This window comes from Rhamphochromis longiceps, linkage group LG7, assembly GCF_057381845.1.
Source record: "Rhamphochromis longiceps isolate RC_006_pf linkage group LG7, R_longiceps_female_GT1.1, whole genome shotgun sequence".
Classification (NCBI taxonomy): Eukaryota; Metazoa; Chordata; class Actinopteri; order Cichliformes; family Cichlidae; genus Rhamphochromis; species Rhamphochromis longiceps.
Genome location: NC_140563.1, coordinates 44,322,803 through 44,350,286, shown reverse-complemented (window position 1 = coordinate 44,350,286; position 27,484 = coordinate 44,322,803). Strand labels below are relative to the sequence as shown.

Genomic DNA, 27,484 nt, shown 5'->3' with positions numbered 1-27,484 from the left:
TATATATATATAAACCTATATATATATATGTATACATATATTTTTTACCCAGCACGCCCCTGTGGGCGGTTTATCCTTCAAGCTCGGGTCCTCTACCAGAGGCCTGGGAGCTTGAGGGTCCTGCGCAGTATCTTAGCTGTTCCCAGGACTGCGTTCTTCTGGACAGAGATCTCCGATGTTATTCCCGGGATCTGCTGGAGCCACTCGCCTAGCTTGGGAGTCACCGCACCTAGTGCTCCGATTACCACGGGGACCACCGTTACCTTCACCCTCCACATCCTCTCGAGCTCTTCTCTGAGCCCTTGGTATTTCTCCAGCTTCTCGTGTTCCTTCTTCCTGATATTGCTGTCATTCGGAACCGCTACATCGATCACTACGGCCGTCTTCTTCTGTTTGTCTACCACCACTATGTCCGGTTGGTTAGCCACCACCATTTTGTGCGTCTGTATCTGGAAGTCCCACAGGATCTTAGCTCGGTCATTCTCCACCACCCTTGGGGGCATCTCCCATTTTGACCTCGGGACTTCCAGGTTATACTCGGTACAGATGTTCCTGTACACTATGCCGGCCACTTGGTTATGGTGTTCCATGTATGCCTTGCCTGCTAGCATCTTATATGTATATATATATATATATATATATATATATATATATATATATATATATATATATATCACGTGGCAGTGTGCGGTTACACTGCACTGCTTTTCATATTCAAATAAGAGCAATAGTGTAGCAAACCCTATGCTGAGTTGACCTCCTTCCACCTCTTTTGTTACTTGCTACATCCATTCCACTGGGTGACATAATGGCAGGGGACAGCAGGGACACAGTTGGTTTTAAAGTGACAGCGGCTGTTGAGGTAGTCACTCGCAACACCGAGCAGGCCAGCGTCACCGTCCGGTGCACTTTTAGCAATCTTTTTAACCTTGTAGGTGAGCACACCACCAGCTTGGACAATTAAACTCAGCTCTATTACAGTTAAGTACCAAGGGGGCCTGAGCGTAGCTCCCTCAGCAGCCTACTTAATAAAATGATTAATCTAAGGTGTCATTTATTTCCTGGAGGGGGACCAGCAGAATTATCACACAACTCTTACAGCGTTTGTCTTGGTAGTTGTGAGAGTGAACATGAAGCCCAATCTTTATGCAGGCACGGTTAAATAAACACTAAGGAAATGCGTGTCCCTAAGGTATGTGTGTGTGTGTATGTGTGTTTGAGCTGCTTTGCCGCTATGTTCAGGCGGGGCACTGCTCTGTTCAGCTGGCTCAGCATTTGTGTTTGTTTTGGGTCTTTAATCCTAGCCAGGTACTGGAACAAAGTGTCATCTCCACACAAACAGCTGTAAGACATGCTTTGGCAGCTCATTTTCAACAGGCAGCCGCTGATTGTAGAAAGGGCTAATAATCGACTTCACAGTAAAGCATCAATGAGGGAAAGCTGTCAGAGGAATCGAACAAAATCTTAGGGTGGGGTTCAGTGAATGAGTAAGGTTTAGATTATCTTTGGTGTTATATAAAACCACACCAGCTCAATTCATCCTTCTCTCTCTCTCTCTCTCTCTCTCTCTCTCTCGTTGCCCTCCTTTCTAATCTTTGCTGGTAGTCGCATACAGGGGACTGTCTGTTTTCCTGAGGCAGGCCAGCAAGAGGGCCTTGCTTCCAGCACTCAAATCTGAGTGATGAGAGGGCACAGCAGAGGGGACTAACAGAGCAACTTTGTGTTCCACTGCACACACATAACAGTGGTCATATGACAACAAGGAGGTGGTGGAGAGAGAGGGTGGTGGTGAGCGAGGGCTACGGCCTACAACCGACTGCTGAGGGATGTTGATCTTCAGTGGAAGAAGTGAAAGCTGATATATGCCACATATATAGAGAGAGAGAGAGAAAAGGAGAGGCAAGCTTTACAGTCTGTACTCTTAGTTCAGGCTTTCTGGATCACAGCCACTTTTCTTTGTTTTGATGAGGGCGTGCAGGTCGCCTTTTCCAAGAAAACATCTGAAAATGACGTGAGGCTGGTGGTGTATCTCGGTGACTTCTTCTTGCTCCTTGCTGTTTCCATAAAGTTCGGCACTTTCACATAGCCGATGCTCTAGGCTCTTTCTTCATGTAAACACACAACATACAGTTAAACTATACTCGTCTAATTGAACTCATTTATTGAAAAACATACTTCATCGTCATCTCCAAGACTTCCGCACCAGAAACCCACTGTAACATCAAAGATAGTTTGCGCCTAATAGTTTAAGTAGCACTTTTTTCCCTTTTCATTTGTCATTGTCCTTTGTGCTTTAATTCTACAGAGCTCATTGGGTGGGTTAATGGCAATTAAAGTGTTGCATCTGCTGCAGTGTAAGATGTTTCTCTTTTTCCTGTTCCCGTTATCAAATCACTAACAGCAGATAATGCCTGTGGGTTGTAGAAGCCTGAAAGTGTCTGTTACCCGCAATTTCCTTCTGTTAGAGAAGGCGTTTATCTTATCTGTCATGACCCAAATGAATGCTGTGCTGTAGTGAGTGTTTGAATGCAGATTACAGTGTTCATAGCACCAACCTGCATTTGATCTACCTAATACGGTTCAAAAGCCGAAGAATGCCTACTGTATCCAAAGGCATGCATGCGCGCCCCCGTTTGCTTTTATACAGCAGCACGTGCACGCGAGCCTCTAGTGTCCACCTTGTGCCATCTTATCCCTTCACATCACACAGCGTACAGGCTCAGCCTGTGCACAAACATGCCATTGTCATCGCTGGCTGGCCTTGTGATTCAGTGTGACCCGCTGGATTAGAGAAGGGGGAACACAGCCGCTGAGATGAGGAACATTAAACAGAGTATTATCAGGGAAAAGCATCTATCATACAGCGACCTCACCCCCACCCTGTCTCCACCCTCTAAATAGCCCACTGTTTTGGGGGAGTGGAGAGAGGAGAACACTGCCCATCATTGTTTTCAGTAATGAATGAGTTGTGTCCTCACATGTGTATACTACGCAGGCATCTTCCTCAGAGGTCTGTGGTGAGGACGTGATGGAAAGTAAGAACGTGAAATGTTAAAGAAACAATTTTGAGGGCTAAATTAAGAGTTTACAATGACCAGACTCAGATATGGAACTTTTTTTTAAAAGAGCATTTAAGGCCATTTTTGATCCACAGTGTTTCAAGAGTGTTTACAGAGGGAACATAAGTGATGTTGGTGATTTTGAGTTCACTTAACTGCAACCACCAGCCAATGGTTGGTCTCCTGACACGTGTTTTTGAAGCAACTGTGCAGTCATTACAGGTTCTCAGAATGCCTCTCCTCAGATGCTTCTCAGACACATGGCTGCAGACTAGACTAGTTATTCTTTGACAGCCCATTCAAATGCCTCTTCAGTGTATATATGTTGTTAACTATCTATCAGCTCTCAGCCTGGATGACAAGGCTTACTGCTTCTTTAGTTTTCACTATAATCCAATCTCCTCTCAAGAACGCTGATGTATAAGAAGTGAGGATTATTAGTGTGTTATTAGAAAAAAATGAAGGTTAAGCCATATGGTTAAATCTAAAGAGGTGCAAACTGCTGAATAGAGCTGTGAATGTGACGTAAAGTGGGGCGACCACAAAGCTCTGACTCATCACATAGAACCGGGCCTTCTAGGTTGGAAAACTTTGTTTATTTAATTCCTGTGAGATATGCAAACCAACAGAGTGCCTTTCAGTTATCACGATCGACAAGACACATGGCATGTTTATCTGAAAGCATCACATGGACCACCATAATCTACAGAATCTGTATTAGCAGCTAGCATCAGTTTGCAGCTCAAAGCATGAAACTCACTGTCTGCTTTATGTCGCTCATTCTGCAGCGTTGTGTTGCAGCACAGCCAGTCAATGAACTGAAACATGAAAATCATTCAGTGCAGCGTTCAGATAACCCAGATATTATTTACCAATTCTTTCTGTCCTATTACACGTCGCAGCTCTCTATAAACACACTCTGTGCTTTCATCCTACTTCATCTAGCTAGATTTCTGCCTAGCGTGCCCTGCTTCACATGATAATACTCGCAACAGTGAATAATCTATCAATTAGAGTCAATCTATGTTTGTTTTTTTTTACCCGTGGAAGCAAAGTGACAGCAATTATCTACACAACAAATGCAGTATAGTTAAAAAATCCAGCCTTTTTTATTTGTTTGTTTCCCCACAAGGATTTTTGAGAGATTTAGATTGTCATAGCCACAGTAACCAGTTCCATTTTATCTTGCTGTGTATTAGCTGTTAGATGTAAGATTTCCTGGAAACCTTCCCAGACTGGTAACATCTCCAGCACCCTTTCCAGAAGCTCGAGCAGCACTGATTTAAGACTCCTCTCAGCCCCTGCTCTGCTTCTTGGTAGGAGACCTAAACAGAATGCCACTGGGACAAATGAGAACACACAAACCCAGCAGTACAATTAAATAACATACACAAAAGAAAAATTAAGAGTGGGTTATGTAACTGCTTGTGCTGCTCCAAGCTAATTTGTCAGCAGCGCTGCCTGTAAATGATTACTTTTTTCACAAGGCCCATTTTAGTGTCTTTTTCTTATTTTCTGTGATAAGAAATCCTGGTTATCTGGGTCATAATTTCCACACTGGAGCCACTCAAGTATATCAAGCTGGCAACGATGATAGAAAGGCTGCAGCATCTTTCACAATATATTATTGTAACTTAAAAAAGACAGTTACCAACAGGTTATCAGTCACTGAGTGAAATGTCTTGTTTTTTGTAAATGTAACTTGAGACAATTCATTCTTAACAACTGTGATTGCCTCGTGCAGCTAAAGCTTCGGTGTCCTTGCTTGTCCTTGTGCAGACACCTACAAGTCCACATTGGAAACTGTTGCAAAACCACTAAAGGCACAATTGGAAACATTACAAATGATGAAATCAGAGTTCAGAATGAAAAAACTGCACAAACTGATCAGCAGTAACCGCACAGCACAACTGCATGCAACCACACAAAATGACAGGCGCACTTCATTGCTAAACAAAAGCAAAATAAACAATAAACAGACGATATTATGCAATAACTTGATGAACATAAAACTAATATAAAATGACCTGAAGTATCCAAAATAACAAATAAGGAAAACTAAGAAACTATAAAAAAAGAGTTCACTGTCGTCACATCCAGTAAGAACAAACCGATAAATGGGACTTGACCTGCATGAATGTCATGTGACCTGATTTGCGTCCTCACGAACATGCAGTAGTGGCTTTTGCTGACAAAGGGTAGCGTTATTTAGATCAAGAGGTTCGGGTGTGGATTTAGAGGGACATGAAACAAAAGTGTCTGAATATTACAGCCTTCTCTCATTTCTTTCAAGAAGGTGACGTTGAGCGAGGCTTTTGTGTTTGAACTCTCTTCACTTATGAATAGCCAATATGTGGTTTTGGAGACACCTACTGTAGCAGGAATTACCACAAAAGCTGCTTTGTATACTTTGTAAGGCTATCTGTCTATCAGCACACTGCCATGACACCTCACAAGAGTGCATTTGACTTTAAAATCAATGTCAGTTTTGTAGACGGGTATTTTCTGGCTCACAAAGGGGGTAGAAATACATCAAACGCACCACTGGTCCCTCCACTTAAGCCTCTCCGCTTATGTCTGCTATATAAACATGTAACATTTGTCAAAGATTAAAGTTTGCAAGTCATTTTGTGGCTAATGTAATAATCTCTAATATTTCTCCATATGGTATCTACTTCACTCACTCGCTTTCTCTGTATCTGAAGCCGGAGCAGCTAAAAGGCAGTTTGAGCTTTCAGACTTAATTTCAGTCATGTGTAGTGCATCAACCACAATGATGTTGTGGTCCAAAGTATTCAGGAAAATACTGTATAAGATGTGAATCACATGCCTTCAATTCAAATTAGTTTTTACCGAGCTAAATATAAAATTCTCATCTTCTTCCAAATAAAACACTTCCTTATTTCAAGAGTCTTTGCTGTATGAATGTGGATGTGTTTTTTTTAAATATTTATGGTAGAAGTAACATAAAAACATGAGCACAGCTCCAAATAATATCCATGACTGTGTCAATGCCAGCCTGACAGATGAGGGCATTTTCTTATATATACCTTCATTTAGGAAAGAAAGCTTTTAAACTTATTGCATCATCACCTGTCGGTCAAATTGACTTAAGAAAATCCAGTCTGTACCAAATGGTGTTATTCATAACTTCTTGGAAGTTGCAGTCATCTCAGATTATTCACCACCTCTGTGGTAATCACATGATTGGGCAACTGGCTTTAAGGGCTGATGGTTTTTAAGAATCTCTTACTCGAGAACACCTCAGTTTCGTTTTAGACTGGACTTTTCTATATAAATACGACAATTACTCTGAAGGCAGAAGTGAAAAATGACATACTCAAAGGTTTGATCACTGCTTTATATTTAGAGATTAGCTTCTGTTTCATTTCTGAGGTTTCAGATATGACTATAAAAACAGGGGAAGAAAATTCTTTATCTTGATTCCAGTAAGTTGCTTACTTACTAGTAACTTTTTTTTGTGAGCAGTAAGCAAGCTTTCAGTCAGCAAAACAGATGCCTTTTGGTCAGAACACATAAGCACTGTTCCAGCACAGGGTACAAATGCTCGACTGGACTGGGCTCCAGAAAGTTGGGTGAAGTCCTCGTTGTTCTCGTGTCTTTCCCAACCCACTCCTGCGGAATCTTTGGGACTTGTGGGGCAGTCTGTCCTGTTTCAGGAGGCTGGAGTGGTCTACAAACATGCTGTGACTGGTGCTACCTGGACCCAGTGGTTCCCAGTGGAACATTACATTGGGAAAAAATGTGATATACACAACGCAAGGTCATCCACACCACCTATCAGTGGTTTTAATGCTGCGGCTGATAAGTGTTCATCAAGAAGAATTACATGTGAATTTCTGTGTGATCCTATTAGAAACACTAAATGAAATAGTTGCAGTTTCACGTCACAGGTGCCACTTCCCAGATAGTTCTGCTTATATTACAGTCACACAAGGGAAAACTGGTGGGAGACTGTAGCATGACCAAAATGATTGCAAATGTGTGCAATGAACTTTAAAATGGTTTCTTCACAGACAGGGACAACTCGCACTCAGTTGGCATCTTTAAAGCAACTTTGGTGCACTAAGACTTCAATAAAATGGTAATAGGACAGAGTCAGTCTGCATTTAGTCTGTCATCACCTTGCAATTGAACTGCATGCAGTCTCTTTGTGATAATGGTTAACTGTAATCATTCGATTAAAATGGCAATTCTGTTGCTGTCTACATACACAGAAATTCACAAGAATGGCCTGAAACTCATAGATTTGAATCCAAAATTCAGAAACTCCTCCATAAATAGTGATCTAGTTGGCGTACTTTACTTTAATATAGGAATTGGAGTTGGCCTGTCTGCGTTTATTAATTAGATAGCAGTTATTTGCAAACCTTTGGCAATTTGAGTCAGTCTGAGTCGGACTGTGATTGTTTGGAGATGGGCTTCTTACCACATCTGCACAATCACCTTGTAAGTGGTCACCAAGAGGTTGAGGGTGCTACACACTCAACCAGTTTGTTACTGCAACTACTTGCAACCTGTGACTGTAGATTTCTTTCAACTCATAACCAAATGCAAAAAAAAAAAATAAAACAAAAAAAAAATGCAATAATCAGACTACCTAGTTGCAAGGTCTTTGCTGCCTCATTTTCACTCTAGTGTGACTGAGACATTAGTCATAATAAATGTCCTACCTTTTGGATTCATTCAGTATGGATTTCAATAATTGCTGATTAAATAATAAATCTGCCTGTGAATTAACTTGCCTGCTTATTACCTGTTGGAGACAGTATTCTTAGGTTAGGGGTTTTTGCAATACAACAACTGAAACTGAAGCCCGCTGGCCATGGATTTAAAACACACACACACACACACACACACACACACACACACACACACACACACACACACACACACACACACACACACACACACACACACACACACACACACACACACACACACAGCCCTGCTCACCTCATTCATAAACCATTACAAGATGACTAAAAGCACACCTGCACTTTTCACCTTTCTTTTAACATTCGACATTTTTCCTTTTCATTTATAAAAACAGTAGAATTTCCATTCTGCATATCACCAGCAGTTCTGTACTGCATTTGTCAGTCTCATCATTGCACATCTCAGCACCGTCTTGGACCTTCAGTTGCCTTTTCTTTGTTATTCCGTTGACATAAGTTTCATTTCACAAAGCAGACTTCAGCAACATGTCTTCATTAGCTGCAATCAGATCTTCCAAACATGCTTTCTAATTGCTGTTCTTATCCGGAAAACTAAGTTCACTGTCAGGATCTGGTCACCACTCCAGTTTAATTTTAACTAATGTTTAAATTCTGTTTAAAAACTAAGGCTTTTAACTGATGTGACTAAAAGAAACACTTTCCCTACCTACCTATATGGTGTGATCCTTCCTGTGTGTTTAAACATCAGTATGAGATGTCAATGTTTGTTCACATACTGTCCATTCTGGTAAGTCATCTGTAGTCGTTACATAATGCATTTTTCTTTGAACAAATTTCATGTCTGAGCAATACCATTCAGCCTCTAATGGATTAAAATCGCCACTCAATCTAATGTGACTGACCCTAATTGTAAGAGCATTTTCGTGGGCTAAATAACTACAGCAGTAGGACAGTAGGAGAGGTTATACAACAGAAACCACCGTGACTGCATATACTCATCTTGAATCAATCGTGTGATTGTAATTATTTGCAGCATGGTGAATTAATAATTAGAGGTAAGCCTCTGGGAGCAGTAGTGAAGGGGGAGATGATGGGCCGTGTGCAGCCAGAGCTGTGCAGGAAAGGCAAGAGAGTGACCAGGCTCTGTCACATGATGGCTATCAGATTTCTTCAGCCCTCATGATGCATCAAGATGCTGTCCTTTCTGCCTGGCCCCCGTGGCTCTGCATTCACTCATCACTCGGCCTCCACGCTGATACTCAGTCATTCGATGTACCCATAACACTCACTTTCTAGAAGACGGTCTGCAATAGTTCTAGTACAAATATTCAGAACTATTTTGTGCAAAATGCAGCAAAATCAAATCAATAGTTAGTGTATTTAGTCAATGCAACAAAACAAACAAACAAACAAAAAAACAGGAGAAGCTTTGTATTGTAGACTTGCAAACAGTTTTTCAATCCATTTGCAAGGTGAGCTCCTCCAATGATCTTTGAGACCTTGTAGTGGATTCATGCTGTGTTAAGCTGAGCAATTTTGCACTTTCCCAGACAAAAACTGACCAACAGGAGAGAATCATTATATCTTACAGTGCTCCAGTGTTGCACTGTGAGAGAGGTTCAAAGTTGGTAGTTGCAACTAAAAATACTCTATATGGACAAAAGTACTGGGCCACACCTATTAATCTTTGAATTCAGGTGTATAAAATCAAACACAGAGCCATGCAGTCTACCTTTCCAAATATTTGTGAAAGAATGCGTTGTTCTAAAGAGCTCGCTGGATTCCAATGTTGTAATTGAACAAGATGCCACCTTTTCAACAAGTCAGTTTGTGAAATGTCTTCTAATGGATATGTCACCGTCAACTGTAAGCACTGTGACACATTGTGTGTAAAAGTCACCAGTGCTCTGTTGACTTATTTTCTTTAGTTACAAACCTCCTCTGGCATTAACATCAGCACAACAAATTTCCCCTGAGAGCTTCATTGCACAGATTTCCATGGTTAAACGGCTCCTGTAGGTGTGATGTGTAGGTGTCCCACATTTGTCCATGTAGTGCAACTGTGGTCAACTGAGCAACCTATAGGGCGAGACATGAAAGCGCACAATAATCAAAAATACATTGGCATAATAAAAAAAAAATACAAAAACAAACCCAAGTGGAATAAGTGGAGGCAACAAAAAAAGAAAACAAAGTTACTAACTCACATGATTTATTACAGCAGCAGGATGCAGTTAGAGTTTGCCATCTAGTGCAAATATTCAATTCAGTTCAGGTGTGTAACAATTCACAGCAACGGCCGCCCCAAGGTAAAGATCCTGCGGTATTCTGGAGAAAACCCCAACATTCAAGCGATCCCTTATGATCAAGCACTGTGCAATGGTGGGAAGTAAAAACTCCCAGAGAACCAGACTCAGGGAGGGGCGACCATCTGCTATAACTGGTTGGTGATGGTGGTGGATGAAGAGAAAGAGAAAAGATAAAAAAGAGAGCTGTGGCAAAACACAGACTAAGGGAAAAAGAAGACAAAAATTTGATAAAAATTGTGAAGTGATGAGTAAATATCCTCCTGGAGCCTATCGGTGGATGTTGGGGTGGTGGAATGGTTGAATCTGCAGGCAGCAATGCTTAAATGTCACGATGGGAAATTCATCAGCTTAAATACACAGAAAAAAAACTGGTGAGGTGTGCTTGAGATATGGCGTGAGGAGACTGAGACACGCTACATAAATGACCCTGTGTGACTCGAACCAGCTCATAGGCTTCACGTCATTTGTGACATCAGAAATGCTGCTTGTGTGTGTCGTCCAGAGGTCTTTTTGTCAACAGCGGCATGCAGTTTACAAGACTGCTGAAAGCCCACAGTCTGTAGGCGCCTTTAGTTTCATCTGTCTTCATGTATTCTTGAACTGGCTCCATGATGTTGAGATCAGGTCACAGTGGCATCTGTTGTATATTGCCTGGATATATTTGGGGTTGTTGTCATGCTGTGGAATGAATTTGGGGCCTTTGTGATAGTATTGTGTCTGGTTACAATTACATTTTAAGTCTTTGCGCCAAACTCTTTGTAAGTTTTACCAAAGCCTGAGATGTATCCTTGTAAAGTAAAGTTGGCACTGTAAGCATGATGTGAAATCCTGATATAGAAATGATATTTTCTTGACCTTTAAAAGCTAATTATTTATTTGCTGTCGCTTGCATTTGGAGCTATTTCGACTTTAAACTAGACTGTATAATTTGTTACAAAGAGTAAGCATGTTTTCATCCTCTAGGCACTTTCCTAATTAATTTGTGTTTGTTTTTTGTTAAAATTTTGTGGGTTCCTGCTGCGATATGCTCTAGTTATCCATGTGTAAGGAAGAAAAAGGCCACGTTCCTCTCCATGCAGTGTGTAAATGTGTCTAATATTACTTCACCAGTGCACTACTTCCACAGAAATTATCAAATAAGAGGTATAACTTCAAAAAGTGCAGAAATGTCAGAGCTGCATATTTGTGAAATAACAAAATGGAATGACTTCGCACGCAGCTTTAATGTGTTTCATGGGCTCTAAAAATCAGTGATGTGCATTAACCGGTTTGGCTGGCTTTGCCATTTTGAGAGGGTAGTAAGGTGCCTGAAGCCAGGAACCAACTCTCTTTTCTGTCTGTGTCATGATGCTTTATTATGGCTTTGTTCTGCTTTGTTGTCCTTTGTCTTTTGAAGAGTGGACGCCACGCACCAGAGTAAAAAAAGGTGCTCTCCTTCTCTCTGTGTGTGTCTAAAGATAATACCAATATTCTGCCATCGCTTAGTCTGTTCCAGTGTGCACCCATTTGTTGCTGAATCTGATAGAAACAACAGTAGCACAGTTATTCTTGCTTGTAATTATTCACGTCAGCCTCTGGACATTTGAGACATTTATGTAAATTCAAGCAACCAAGCTTCTTCCAATGCAGTATTTGTTTTATTTAAATAAAAGTGATGCCATATGCAAATAATGTATGAAAATGGGAGATGAACGAAAACTATTTGCATGTGAAATATGAAAGATAGCCACACATATGACTGGACAAAGAGTAAGAGCTTTGCAGTAGCATGAAAGCATGAGAGGCACCTGCTGGCTTGAGCCTGTTATTTTCCACTTTGATAGTAAATAAGCATTTCACCTTGTTTTACTGAACACCAGCGCAGAAAGAGTGCAGGCAGAGACACTGGCTTGTGAGGGAACTAGCATGAGATGCTGTTGTTTGCAAGAGAAAACACATTTTTGTTTACACTGCATCACTTCCCTTTCAAACGGTGGATAGTGTTTGTTTGTTTTTTGTTTTTTTAGTTTATCTCGCCTGGTTCAATCCTATGTTTGACCTTGATTGTGTATAAAATGAGTCTGTGTGTGGTACTGTTAAGTGGATAGGCAGGGTTAGCTTGCCTCAGAGTAAGTGGTAACAAAAGACTCCTGTTAAGGGAAGTAATCTGAAGAGGCAGAACATAGGTATTATGACAATGTTTAAATGGGAAGTGTGCAGGTTAGTAAGCATGCTTTCAGTAACTATCTGCTGGATCAAGGAAGAATCAATAGTGCATTTATTTTTCATTTCTTCTTCTCAGTTTTGCATAAATATGCAGATAATAATGTCATACTAGGCTAGAGCTTGGCTTGGCATAAAAACCAAAAGCAGTGCTATCCCTACTCCCTCGAGCTCAGAAATAAATCTACCAGCACCTTTAGAGCTCCCTCATTCAAACACCTACCATAAGTACGTCTATGGCCTTTAGTATGCAGCTTGTTTGGATAACGACTTAGTCCCAGTCTTCGAGCAAAATGTTAATAGTTACAATCAGAGAAGTTTTTAAACGTAAGCACACTTACTGATTACATAGAAAGAAGAGGGAAAGAGGACACCAGATACTAATAATAAAATACAGAGATTAACTGACCATCAATAAGTGTTAGCATCTCTATAAAAGCAGGAGTTTTGGCAGTTTGCAGGTCTGGAGCATTCAAGTGTGTGTTAACACAATGCCACCATCTTCTTGAGAGTGGACATCCCAGCAAATTCACCCCAGGGCAATGCTCAGAAAATAAATAAATAAATAAATAAAAAAAACCAGAAAAAAACCCAACCTGAGCTACATCTTAGTTAAAGTTCATGACAGCACAATTAGAAAACTGAATAAGTATAGCTTTTTTGAAGGGTTGCCAATAGAAAGCTTCTTCTCTCTAAATTGAACATGGTAGCACAGCTTAGGTTTGCAAAGGTGAATCTCAACAAACTACAGGACTTCTGTAACAATGTCCTTTGGACAGATAAGACCAGAGTGGAGATCTTTGGCTAAGATGCAAAGCTCTACATCTGGTGAAAACCAAAGGCGGCATATCAGCACACTGTGTGGGCATCCCACATACTAAGCATAGTGGTTTAGGGCAAATGATTCAGGCTTGTTTTGCAGCCACACAACCTGGGCACCGTGTAATCATTGAATGGACCATGAACTCCTTTGTGTACCAAAGTATTTTAGAGTCAAATGTGAAGCCATCTATCTGACAGCTCAAACTTTGCTAAAATTGGGTCATGCAAGACAATTATCCCGAGCACAGCAGCAAATCCACAACAGAATGTTTGCAAAAGGAAAGATCAAGTTGTTGCAATGACCGAGTCAAAGTCCAGATCGCAACCTGACTGAAGTGTTGTGGTAAGACCTTAAGAGAGTTGTGCAGAAACAAATTCTTGCAAACCTCAATGAACTGAAGCAACGCTGTAAAAAAGAGTGGAGCAAAATTCCTCCACAATGATGTGACAGACAAAAAAAAAAGATTACTTCAAGTTTGTACTGCAAAAAGTCTAACTACAAAATGTAAAACATGGTATTTTCACAGTAAATACTATGACTGATTTAAAAGGTATTGCCAAATGGAGCTTTTAAATGTAACTTTCGCTTTTATAACCATAGACTTAAGATGCAAAAAATACAATCCATTACAAGCAAATGAAAACATATTGTCTATAATTGCACAAAAAATGGACATGATATGAACCTCACTCCCCTAGGAGAGAGTCTGTTGTCAGCTGATCTGTTTGTGTAGGTACCAGACAAAGTAGGTAAGTGTTAATTCCTCCAGTGGTAACTATTTGTGCTGAAGTAAGCTTCTAACCTCCAGAAAAACAAAAACATATATAATGAATTGTCGCTTCAGCACAATTGTCATTAATAAAACTGTTGCTATTTATCTTGCTCACGACTCCTCTCTGTCTTGTGTGTTGGCAGATTTGGAGGCCTTCAGTTGACTGGGAGATATTTCACCACAGGAAGACCAAGCAAAACAGGCCAAAGATACAACTTTGGTGGATGATTTCAGAGGCTGAAGAAGGGCAAAACACTGCAAGAGCCATGTGGGAAGAGAGTGAAAGGGGTTTGCTATTTGCTCGCATCAAGCCTAAACACTTTCTCTACTGACATACACTGAACGTTCTCGAACCTTCCTCCAGAACATTTCCTCAGGGGGAGCCCCTGCTATGAACCCCAGGCTTCAGTAGGCAGTCAGACCTCAGAGCCAGGCCACTGTGTGGGCATCCCACAAGTCTGGGTTCTGCCCACACAGAACTCACAGACTGCCCCTGAACAAAAAGCATGAAACACTCCTGAGTCACTCGTCAGTGTGGTAGCTTTCCTGTCTTGTCCTCAACTAGTCTATTGTGAAATCTCTTCTTTCTCGATCTCTGAAGGCTCGTACACACAAAACCCCCTCTTCTCTCCTTCTACCGCCACATATTCAGTCACCACTTCATTACTATTTGCTTCCCCATCAAGTAGCAGCACGAGTTCCTTTGGGTTTACCACGTGGTGGAGGACCATGGGATGCCGTCAGAGCTCGGAGGAGAAGGAAGCGGCGCGGCGCTCGCGGCGGATCGACCGCCACTTGCGCTCAGAGAGTCAGCGGCAGCGGCGTGAGATCAAACTGTTGTTGCTGGGCACCAGCAACTCTGGCAAGAGCACCATAGTCAAACAGATGAAAATCATCCACAGTGGAGGCTTCAATCTGGAAGCCTGCAAGGAGTACAAGCCACTCATCTTGTACAATGCCATCGACTCTCTCACCCGCATCATCCGTGCTCTCAGCACTCTTAAAATTGACTTTCACAATCCTGACCGCGCCTATGATGCTGTGCAGCTCTTTGCCCTTACAGGGCCAGCTGAGAGCAAGGGGGAGATTACTCCAGAGCTGCTAGGGGTAATGAAACGTCTGTGGGCAGACTCAGGGGTCCAGGAGTGCTTTCAACGATCCAATGAATACCACTTAGAGGACAACACTGCCTACTACCTAAATGACCTGGACCGCATTTCTGCACCCGAGTACATCCCCACGGTCGAGGACATCCTACGATCCCGTGACATGACCACTGGGATTGTGGAGAACAAGTTCACCTTTAAGGAGCTCACCTTCAAGATGGTAGACGTGGGCGGACAGCGTTCGGAGAGAAAGAAGTGGATTCATTGCTTCGAGGGCGTGACAGCAATCATTTTCTGTGTTGAGCTAAGCGGCTATGACCTCAAACTCTACGAGGACAACCAGACGGTAAGAAAATTCAGCTTTAAAAAGGCCCAACTTTTGTTCTGACAGTGCAAATGCTCTTATGCACAGATGCCTAAACAAATGCAGACAGGCAGCAGCCACTCAGAGTAGTGTGAAGAGGGACAAGGCAAATATCTACCCAATTTGCACAAATTCAGTAATTATTATCTCTTGTTAAAAGTTAATTGCAGTCATGAGAGAGGGATGTTTCTCACCATCAGATTAGAACATTAAAGTGGAGACAATTCATCTCTTTTATACAACAAACACCATTTATCCGATTTACTGTGTGGATTTTAGGTACCATTTATCTTATCAGCAGCATCCTAGTCTGTAAGATTACTTCTGATTCTTTGACAGGCAAACTTAAAAGCAGAGATATCTAATAATCACCTGCCAGTGAACTGTAGTTCAGTTTCACAGCTTGGATATTCATGCTATGAAACAATCAATGTAAGAAATGGCTTCCGAAAAGTCATTTTTGCTGTGTCACTTCCTCTCTGTGCATCCCCTTCTAGAGCACAGATAAGCCTCCTGTGGTCATATGGATCCACCGAGACACACATGGTTTTTAGTTCGTGTCAGAAATTGTTTGCTATAACATCACTCTGAAAGTATTAAGGGATATGTTCAAAACACTTTTTAGAATCGGTGCTGTTAGATATTTGCTGACAATTAAGGTAACAATTGTGTAGTTTGATTACTGAGTTTCCTGGAACAATTAAGAAATAAAGATTACTCAGTAAAGCCATTGAGGCTTACATAACTTGTATGTTTAGTCTGGTCTCCTCTAAACCAATAAAATTATTAATTGCACATTTTCCTGAAAACCCTGGCAGGCAACTGTTAATAGAGACAAACTGAAGGGAGCAAATGCACAGTATCCAAATTTAGGGAACTTTGGTTGCATGATCTCTTCTAAGGAAAACAAAGATTTTTTGTCATTTTTATTTTTCAACAGGCAAAGGATCTAGGACTTTTTAATTCTCTGCATAAATCCAGATTCCAAAATAGTTCTCTCGATTAAAACATGAAGCTCTTCTCCTACCTTGGGCTAAATGTGCAAAAAAAACCCCACCGAAAAACAGTAAACTGTGGTTCCACTTTGTGCGTTTGTTTTCTGTGTGGGAACATTTTGTAATGCTGTCACTTTACAGTGTAAAATTTGCAAAACACACCACTGAGCAAAACCAAACCATGTGCTGCTGCTGACAGGTGCTGCTGTTACAGCTGTGACGCCAATAAAATTTCTGATAACTGCTTGTGCAACAAATGTAATTACCACAATAAACAAAAATGAACTTAGCCACATTAATTCAGACTGGTAGCCACTTGTGACATGGTACCCAAGACTACTCAAAACACGGAATGATACTGCTTTACTGAACTTCATTTATAGTTTTAGTTTTCAATTTAGAAAGCCTTATCTACATTTTAAGTTCCTTATCTAATGTTTTTGGATGGTGAAATGGATTCTCTTTGCCTTAATGTAGTAATCACAGTTATTTTATATCTGTCTAAAAGAGGGGAACGGCTTGTGTTTGTTATCTTCTCTTCATGGTTTTGGAATTTAAACGATTTCTTCTCCATAGCATATTCATCATCTTATCTGAGTGTTTTAGAAAAGTTACTTCTTGTTTAACTGCCTCCGGGATAACGGAGGATCAACAATATAATTGTATTTGGTTATGAGGGGAGATCGTCTCTTGCTTCACTTTTTCCACGATCCCAGCATCCACTTTCACCTTGATGTTTTACAGTCAACTCCAGAAATAGCTCAAGCGCAGAGGAAACTTGGTCATTGCTGGAAGTGGACTGGCCTGATAATGCATGGGTTACCCGGATAAAACAGGGTGTACATCGAGCCAGGTTGGAACATGAAATCAATTAGCTTTATAGGTTAAAAATAAAGTCTGAGGAGAAAATGCAGTATGGTGTTAATTGAGTTCACAGAATAAAGTGTGAGGTTGTACCTGTGAGAATTAGCAGATTGTGCAGGCACTGTATAGCAATGGGAGTTAACTGGTGCAAGGAAAAACAACTTTTATTATTCAAACAAAGGCGAGGAAAGCTATCAGAGTGTATAAATCCAAAGGAAGGGGAGTTATGTGGATTGTCAGGAAAATGCATGATATACTTATGAATTTAAAAACCAAAAATGCCCTCATCAGCCACTTGATTGGGGACACCTTGCTAGTATTGGGTTGGATCTCTTTTGCCTTCAGAACTGCTTTAATGCTTTGTGGCATAGACTCAAAGTGTTGGAAAGGTTCCTCAAAGATTTTGATCCACATTGACATAATAGCATCACAAAGTTGTTGCAGACTCGGCTCCCACTCTACTACGACTCAGCGGTGCTCTACTAGATTGGGATCTGGCTGCTGTGGAGGCCATTTGAGTAAAGTGAACTGTGTCTTGAACACCGCCACATTCAAGAAAGCAGTTTGAGATGATTGGAACTTCGTGTCATGGCAGAAGATACACTGTGGCCATGGTCAATAGCAGCATCCAGATAGACTGTGGAGCTGTTACTAAAGGGCCCAAAGTGTACAAAGAAAATATCTCCCACACCATTACACCATCACCAGCATTCTGAACCTTTAATACAAGGTAGGATGTAGCCATCTTTTTATGTTGTTTACAAGAAATTCTGACCCTACCATCAGAAAATTGAGACTCATCAGACCAGGCAACATTTTTCCAATTTTCTCTTGTTCAATTTTGGTGAGCCTCTGCGAACTGATAGCTTCAGTTTTCCGTTCTTAGATGACAGGAGTGGTACAAGGTTTGGATTCAGAGATGCTCTTTTGCTTATATCAGCTGTAACAAGTGGTCATTGCAGTTACTGTTGCCTTTTTGTCAGCTCAAAGCAGTTCGGCCATTATCATTATCATTGCCCTCAATGTAAAGTTGTTTTGACTGTGAATACACAGTTTTATTCTTTAGTTGGACAATTAATGCAATTCACACTTGTGTCAAGGGGAATTCTTGGCTGGAAAAGCAAGAGGAAAGATATCCATGCTCTTTGGCTCAAAGTAATAATTTAATCATTAAGCATTTTTGCAAAAGCAAGTTTTGATCTTTCTCGGGCAACTTGACAAAGAGAAGAAAAAAAATGCATTTTTTAGAAGCTCTAATTTACACAGATCATTGTGAGCTCAGGCAGGTGAATGGGAACAACCACACATAGCATTCCTTAAATAAAAAGTTTTTGCGTGAAAGCTTAGGGCCAACCCAGTGTGTATGAGAAGACAAAGCACGTACAAACTCCAAAGCACATGCAAACCCCAAAACACAACGGAAGTGCTCCAGAACGCTAGGGGCAGTGTTGAGCTCGATTTGCAAAATAAACGGCAAGTTTGTCTGTATGGGACGGTCTAGTCTCCGTCGCGCTTCCCAGGTTGCCTAGCAACCATGATACTAACTGCTGGAAACGTGTCATACAGCTTGGTTTGACAGAAATGAGGGAGAACATATTTTGTTCATTTGTTTGTTTGTTTCTACAAGAGCTTTGTGTGATTTGATAAGTATCTGAGGCTGAGACCACAGGACAGTAAAACATGATTTTTGGGCTTCATTTCTGTACTGAACAGTCATTTAAGATTAGTTAGTAAATAAGAATTAGCTGATGTTGTTCATGAGACTAAAGTCATATCACTTTGGTAATGTAAATATAATATGGCCAATATTATAGTTATTATATTAATCATTATTAGCTATTACAGCAGTGAACATGAACTCTGTGTCAAATACTGAGCTTCAGTACAGATTCAAGTTGCAGTTATTTATATGTCTTATCACCTTAAATCTTCACTCAAAGACAAGTATCTTTGACAGTGCATATATAGGTGTATCATATATAAGAGACAAATGTTGTTCCTTCAGTATGTTGGCATTACTAAATTTGGCTCATTGCTTACATATATTTATAAAAAGAAAATGTACAAGCTGTGATAACTGTTTCTGATAAAATGAAGAGTAGACTGATATATGAAATATTCCTTTATTGGGTGAGAAAATCAGACCATGTCATAACTGCTTTCAGTCATACAGAATAGATATCAGAGCCTTAAACAGGCTGGCTTCTGCTAAATGGGTCAAACTGGGCAGAAAGTCTACAAACACATAACATCCTTTTAGAATATGATGTAACACTATAGATCAACTTACCTCAGAATATATAAAGCATATAAACAATTACAGCAATATGATGCAACAAACACAGCAGTGCTACTAATCCAAAATACTCAAAGCTTCATAGAACTGGAACAAACATTTATTTTTAGGTCCATTCTGCTGCTGATACAGACTTTAGGTTTCTGAGTATTAAACTTGTTTCTGCCTTTCATAGTGTGTAACTTGAAGGCCCTGAGTACTTTCTCCCACACTGAAAACACTGGAATGATAAAATTATTTGAACATTACCTAATAAGACTGATTCAGGACAGACAATTAGTTATTTTAAACTTTTCTAGCAGTCCTTCACAAACAGGGAACGGTCTGTCTATTCTCTCCATCTGTCAGCTGCTGCTGGCTCTTCCTCCTCATCTTCCTCACACACTGCTGAGTTTGTCCTGGTGGATCATCAGGGGTGCAAAGCCTCACAGATGACGTGCAGCAGTGGGTCCCTCAGTCTGTCCTCACTCTGGACACTTGCAGTTGTCACACATGGAAATCAAATGTGTGATAAGCTGCAGGATTCAAACACAAGTGTGACTTATAAACACATGTTCATACTTTTATTCCACAATCAGAGAGAAAGAAAAAGAGAGCGAGTGCAGGACAGACAGACAGGTGAAAGTCTCAGGTGTATACACTGCTACAAAACAGCACAAAAGAAGGAGGATTTAGTGTTTGTGTTATTACGAAACAAGAGGAGTTCCCAGATGGTACAGTGGACACATGTGTGACTGCTGTGATTAAAGCATCTTTCTTTCAGCTTCACGAGTGAACAGTCAGCTCGGTCAAACACACGTTAAAGTCCGTTTGGCTCGACACCACCGAACAGAGGCAGCAATATAACATAGCTAACATTAACAGTGCAGTGAATCCTGCTTGTGCTGTGATATTCAGGACTGCAAACCGAGCAGCATCACTGACTTTCAGCTTGTTGTGTTTGTGGATATATGACTGACTTTAATTATCCATAAAATCATCACATTCTCTGTAAGATTAAGGTCGACTATTGAACGGCGTATATTTTGAAGTAAAGGCTTTAAAACCAAGTTAGTACAAACATCGCTAATGTCACATAACTTTCCCGACATGTGGCCAACATGTTTTAATGTTCTTCATTATAAAAACATTTGCGCATAAATAAGTGACATAATATTCAGTACTTACTTCCGAAAGTTTACTCTTCGGCGACTCCGCTTCCGCTGTTTTTTTCAGCAAAATTATCCACACCACCGCGGCGCTATGAAATCTGGGATATGTTGGGCCATGAAGGCTACACCGACCCATCCTTAAAATTCAGGAAAATTAAGGACGCATTTGAGGGCTGCATTTCGAGCAGCCTTTGAATTGGGACAGCCTTCATCGTGTCGCTGTGACGTAATCGGCCTTAAAATGCGGCCTTTAAGGCTGCAGACCGAGCAACCTGAAACAGTTTCTCATCTGTTTTGGTCATGTAAATTTACGTGTAAATTCTGGAAGGATTTCCACAAGTTTATTACTGACTTTGTTCTCCCTAATCTTCAACTGTACTATAAGGATGTTATCTTTGGCTATTATAATTTTAAAGACAAGGACAATGATGCTTTCTTTTTTATAAATTTGGTTTTTATTTTTGGCAAAATTTCATATACACAAAAGCAAAGTCCTCGGCAGAAAGCCTGAACTTCTTGTATTAAAAATGGAACTTGCACAATATATAAGGACAATCTCCTCATCAAAAAACACTAAGGCTCTCAAGACTGTTAACATCTTGCAAACTTTTGTTTATTTATGTTCCCCTTAATTTATTTTATTTTTTGTACTCACTTTTGTCTCACTGTCCTTGTCACTCTTTCTGTTCCTCATTGTACTACCACAATGTCATCTTTTATGTGATCCCTGTTTTACTTGACTGTATGTCTATAATGTGATAAATAAAGTTTAAAAAAAAAAAAAAAAGGCTGCAGACCCTGAATTGGGATACAGCGTAAATCCTGTCATTGGTACTTCCTGGCTTGTGTAGTTACTAGGTAACAAAAGCTCAACACTGCCCCTAGCGTCCTGGAGCACTTCCGTTGTGTTTTGGAATTTGCATGTGTTTTGGGGTTTGCATGTGTTTTGGAGTTTGTACGTGCTTTGTCTCTAGGGGCCACTGTAGCTAACCCACATGCTGTGAAGTGACAGCGCTAATCACCGAGTCACATCAATCATACTCGTCAAAATTACACAAGAGAGCATGTAACTAATATTGCTTTATAATAACCATTGTCAACAATAATTTTTAACTCTAGTGAAAACTAATAAAAAATAATGCTTATTACTAATGTTCTAATTTATGGTAGTTTGTGTTGTTTACTGTACTGTAGCTATAAGATGTGGATGACATGGGCACACATTATATTTTATATGCCATTTTAAGCATGTCTTAGTGGTTAACACATGCTGCCATTTTAAAACAAAAGTTTGATAATCAGGTAGTTTTCAGTCCAAAAGTATCAAATACTGCAGTTTTCTCAAAGCGGATAGTATCTAGCATACAAACCAGGCGTACTTTGAGGTTTGTGCTGTATCAGCAAGACAAATCTCACGATTCATATGGGTTCATGTGATGAGACAAACCAAAACCAATAGTATTACAGTGCTGAAAAATCTGGTTAAAAATCTAAAGCTCTGCACAAAGTTTAAAACTACATTAGCATACAGGCAAGGTAAGCTGCTCAAAAACAGCCAGAGAAGAACAAGTTAACATGTTTGTTACACAGAGAAATTGTGTGTCTGAATTAATCTACCAAAGCTACCCGACTCTTTGTGAAAAGTAATTACCCCTTAAATCTAATACTTGGTTGAAAAAATGCAATCAAGTGTTGGTGATAACTGACGATGAGTCTTGCACATCACTTTGGAGGAATTTTGGCCCACACTTCCTTGCAGAATTGTTTTAATTCATTCACCTTGGAGGACTTTTCAAGCAGAAAAGGCCTCTTCTAAGGTGATGCCAGTGCATCTCAATCTAATTTAAATCCAGACTAGGCCACTTTAAAAACCTTCATTCAGAGGTGGACTTGCTGCTGTTGGACATAAACTAATATCTGGATATTTTCCTTCAGAATTTTCTGGTAGAGAACAGAACTCATGGTTCTGTCATTCGTCCAGGTCCTGAAGCAGAAACCAGACCCAGACCATCACACTACCATCTCTTTCTCATTGTTGAATCATGAACTCTGACCTTAACTGATGAAAGTGAGGCCTACAGATCATTAGATGTTGTTCTGTACTTTACTGTCATTTACTTTTTGTGGTTAGAAAAAAAGCAAAAATTTAAAAAAAAAGTGCAGATTCTGACAAAAATGGTGATTACGAAGCGAAACATTGGTGACTTTTAAAACATTAAAACTAAAATGAATTAGTATTCAGTACAGAATGCAGGGCACACGTGTGTGAAGCAGGAAGTGTAAGACTCTTATGTAACAAGCAGTGTCAAAACTCTATGTCTTGTCTTACAACAGACACAACAAAGACTATACATGTCCAAAGTCTGTTGTTTATACAGCGCTACATATAAAATACATATGTATAACAGATATTTATATTGGATACTTAGTGGTTTAAAATTGAGGAACTTGGGTATAAATTCTGGCAATTTAGTACAGCTGCCACACCACACCCAATAAATCTACATGATCATCAGGTTGCAGTATTACACCACAGCTACATCGCAAAGGTTGCTGGAAACAAGCAGCTTCCGTTCAGGGGAAACATTTTTTATACATTTCTGAGAAATGTTACATTTTCCATCTTTTTAAGTTAGGTTATAGGGAGTCAGCAATGTAGACTCCAAAGATTTAGATAACAAGGCATGACCACATCCTTGCTTTAACATTTTGCAAGATAATCTGCAATAAAGTTGAAATCAAAAGCAGCAAAATGAAGCTGGGTTGACACATTATAATAATGTTGTTAGAGCAGCTGGCTCCATAATGAGGCATTTTAAAGGTCTTTAAATATCTCTGACCTTGTTAAAAGCATGTCAGTAACACTGAATAAATTTGCACAGTATGCAAATTATTTGCGTAGACTCATTCATATTTTTTTTTATTGCATCACAAATATCGAACATTTTATTCAATGAAAACACTTGGAAAGATTATTAACATCTACATTAGAAGTGCCACAATTGAGTCACAGAGTGTAAAACCATTAGTTCATGGGAATTAAAACTTTGCATTACAACAAGTTTCTCATGAACAAAAACCAGGGTACTGATTCAATAGTCCTACCCAGGAGTGACTCATCAGTTTTCATTTAAGTGCATCTCTGACTCACTGATTTCTCAGAGTAAGGTGGAAGTGCTGTAGGTTTGAACCCAGTCATTGCAGGATGGTTTAATAGAAAAGTTTGCCCTGAGGCTTTGTAAGAAATATATAAGAAATATATTAAACATAGTGACAAACAACACAAGAGGACTGAAAAGGAAAGCTGAATTGCACAACCACATTTGGTGTGTGGTCGTTGTTGGTGTTCTTAACAGTCATTAGAACTTTTGAGACATTCATCAGATTTTTCTGCTCATGTTTACAAATACATTTAAGCTGCTTTCAAGAACAAAAGGTCCCATTTTATTGTGATACCTTAATGCTGTGACCGGTGATCACTTAAGTGGTTTCAGCATTCAGGATTCATACAAGCAGAAAAAAATCAGAACTCATCTGACCGATAAAACACTGGTTCCGTTTCCATGCATCAACTCGCGCAAGACAGAAAATGCACCATAATAATTACAGTATATTTACCCATCATCCCATTGCCTGATGCATTTTCGCTGTCCCATCCCTGTCTTCATAATGAATCGGTTACCACGGCTACTGTTGCTTAGCAACAGGCCAGTCAAATGCTCCTAATCCTGTGCTGTTGACAGTGAGCTGTGACTAGGGAAGGGAGGATGAGAAGGGAAAGGAGCGGGCGGGGGGGGGGGGGGGGGGGGGGGGGGTACAATAAACAGCAGCGCTGGAGAGAATAGATGAAGTTTCATGCATGTATTGTGTTCCTGTTCGAGTGTTTGTGTTATTATGAATATGTAGCGCAGGTTTATATGCAACGGCTGACGCCGAGCAACTGCAGTCAATTCTTTTTATCTGTGAGGGGAAAATGAAAAGCATAGATATGAGATTAGCGCTTGCTTAAGCTTGTGTTTGCCAAACATGAGCACAGACACTGACTGTACTGTCAGCTCTACTTCTATTGCTTCATTTATTATTTCAGTAATCTCTCAAATGGGAATTCATTACCTGTCACATGAAAGGACGCTGGAAATCAACGAATAGGGTTTCACGTTTTCGAATGTGGACCTTTGTTGTGTGTGCCTTATCTTTCAAGCTACAGCAGAGATGATGTGTGAACGGGCCTGGATGTAAAACATTTTCCCTGATCGGTGACTTTGAACAGTAGTGGCTGTTTTTCAGAATCGCTCGGGCATTAAATGTGTTTCAGACAGATAGTTTTTTTCAGAAATATTTCCAGCCCTGTGCTTCTTAACTGGCTAATGGGTTATCAAAGGCATTACCATCATGTTTCTTCGTATCAAATAATGGTGTTTTGGAAAAAGAGCTTTCCATTATATAACTAAGAATACAGAAGATATATATGACCCTTGTTATAGCGACATACAAGCCTAGTACCTGTCATGGCCTCTATATTTTTCTTAGAGTGCTTTGAACTTTGTCTTATTCACATCATTGTCATAATAAGGTGACAGACAAAAATATTAAACAAAATAGCCTAGATGAATTTGTTAAATTTGTTTAGCTCATGTTCAACTTTTTTTTTTAAAAGTGCTTCTGGTCATGTGTACAAATACATTGTGTTTATGTTTGTTTGCCTGTTCTTAACAGCTACACCCTGCAGTGTTGCTGCCCACAGTAACAACATTAGTAATTAAAAAGAGAGCGGAAATAGAAAGGGAGCGGTCTGAATAATGCAACTCTCAGGTGCAACAGGGAAAAAAAAGAAATATGTTGACAGAAAAAAAGCAACCTTGGCAGACAGATGCAGGGTGTCATTTCTTGTCAGGCAGTGACATGTAAATTTAACCTTAATGAGTAATGGAGAGATGGCTGCACACTTAAATGGCTTGTATTTGGGAAACAAAGCAATGACACAGTGATGAACTTCCTCATTAATACTTAAGCTTAATTAAAGCCCACACCGCTCTCTTGAGTACTCTGGCAGGAGGAGGTGAGGGGGAAGCAGGGTGTGTGTGCGTGCACATATGTGTGAGCATGTCTGCATCAGTGGGTGCTTGAAGCAAAGGAGGGGGTCTGCGTACTTTGGGGACCCCCCAACCCTGCTCTCCTTCCACCCCCCGTTAGGAAACACTTGCTGTAAAGTGATAGGTGGCCAGGTGAGGAGACTTGAGAGTCCCTTGGCTCAGCTGGCTGTCTCCTGCTATGCTCTCTTTACCATCTGGGCTCTTGTTTTGACACCCTGGAAAAAGGAGGAGTGAACTCAAACAGCCTGACAGGACCATATGCGGTATACAATGTTTAGGTCTCAGCACCTGGGATGCACACTTGTGAAGGAAGGAGAGCTTGTGATTCAATCTGATTAGGTAGCGACATGGGACTGGTAACAGAAAGGAAAACAGACAGACAATAAAAGAAAAAGGCACTTAAATGCTTAAGTGCAGAGCAGATTTGGCAAACACACTCTTATGCAATTTGTATTGAACACTAAAGCCAAAATTATTTCCTTCTTCCTGTTGTGTCTCATTTTGATTTTTTCAAGCAATTAGCTCATTTCTGGATGGGACAATAAGGCTTTAAAAAGACATTTAGACAGAGCTCGGTGAGTTGATCACCTTCTGTTACAACAGATTTTCTTTTTTACTTTTGAGGCTGCTTCCTTCAGTGGTGCATTTATTATTGGATACTCTGTCAAACTGTTGCATTGATAGCGAAAATGACTGCCAGGGAGCCATTTAATGATTCTCAAAGTTAATGGTTTAGTGCATACTTTGATTTTCAGTTTTTCTTTAGCTTTCTACTACACTATTTAAATTATGCTCAAAAAAGCATATATTATTCTGGCTTTACAGTTCACTCTTTACTTGAACAGTCTGTAAAGATTACAGCTTTCACCAGACTAGCTTGCTTTCATTTCATCTGGCTAACTATCACCACTCAATCCACTTTATCACAGTTATTTCTCAACCTAATTTTTTCAACATGCAGGGGTGCCTCCAGGATTTTTAAAGTGGGGTGGCACAAGCTGTGCCAATAACCAGTAAAAGGAGGGTCATTGGAAATTTTTTAATTTTAAACCCAGGAAAGCAGAAATATGTGCACAGACCTGCTTCCTTAAACATGGATTAGAAGATGTTGCTACCTCCATAATAAGACAGCAGCTGCACTGAATCACACACAAGCAAGGTAAAGGTAACATAATCTAGTTAGAAAAATCAAAATATGTTACATTTTACTGAGTGCTAGAAGAGTTAGACTGGTTGGCAACTACCTACCAAGCAGCGGTTGGGGGTTGCTGTCAGTGGCTGAAATTGAAATTGATTGCCAAAATCCCAGTTGTAAAGACTTAGAGACCAGTCTGGTAGAGACCCCTGGTAACGACCAATCACATGTTTTTCTGTTGCTGAGTGGACGGTGGAAGTTGCCTGCTGTTGCTAAGTGAAAATAGTTGCACTATAGCACTGCATCGACAACGTCCTTCAAATTGCTTTGGTCTCTAGAAGATTGTAGCCATTGCCCATTGGAAGATGTTTAGTTGTGTTCAAACAATAGCCAGCTATTTGCTAAGCGGTGGTGATACTGTGAAACTTTGCCCTCAAAGTAAAATTAGCATATTTTGAAATGTGATGGTTTCGTGGTTTAGGCACGGCATTTACTATGGTCTGTGTTTCCAATCTGTGTCGCACTTTTCAAAATTTCATTACTGCTCCATGGTTAGTTACAGAGTGTGCAAAAATTTGGCATCTTCCGTACAAGCTACGGGTGACTGCGGTAATC

At 40.2% G+C, this 27,484-nt stretch overlaps 1 protein-coding gene across 2 annotated transcripts in view; it reads left to right on the top strand.

The window, feature by feature from the left end:
* The window catches only part of gnaz (guanine nucleotide binding protein (G protein), alpha z polypeptide), a 50,352-nt gene that overhangs the window by 18,020 nt on the left and 4,848 nt on the right, over window positions 1-27,484 (top strand). For both annotated transcript variants that reach the window (XM_085413794.1, XM_085413793.1), the window contains exon 2: window positions 14,009-15,317. In XM_085413794.1, the coding sequence (XP_085269920.1) occupies window positions 14,595-15,317 (723 nt within the window). In that variant the 5' untranslated portion in view covers window positions 14,009-14,594. The remainder of the gene's footprint in view (window positions 1-14,008; window positions 15,318-27,484) is intronic.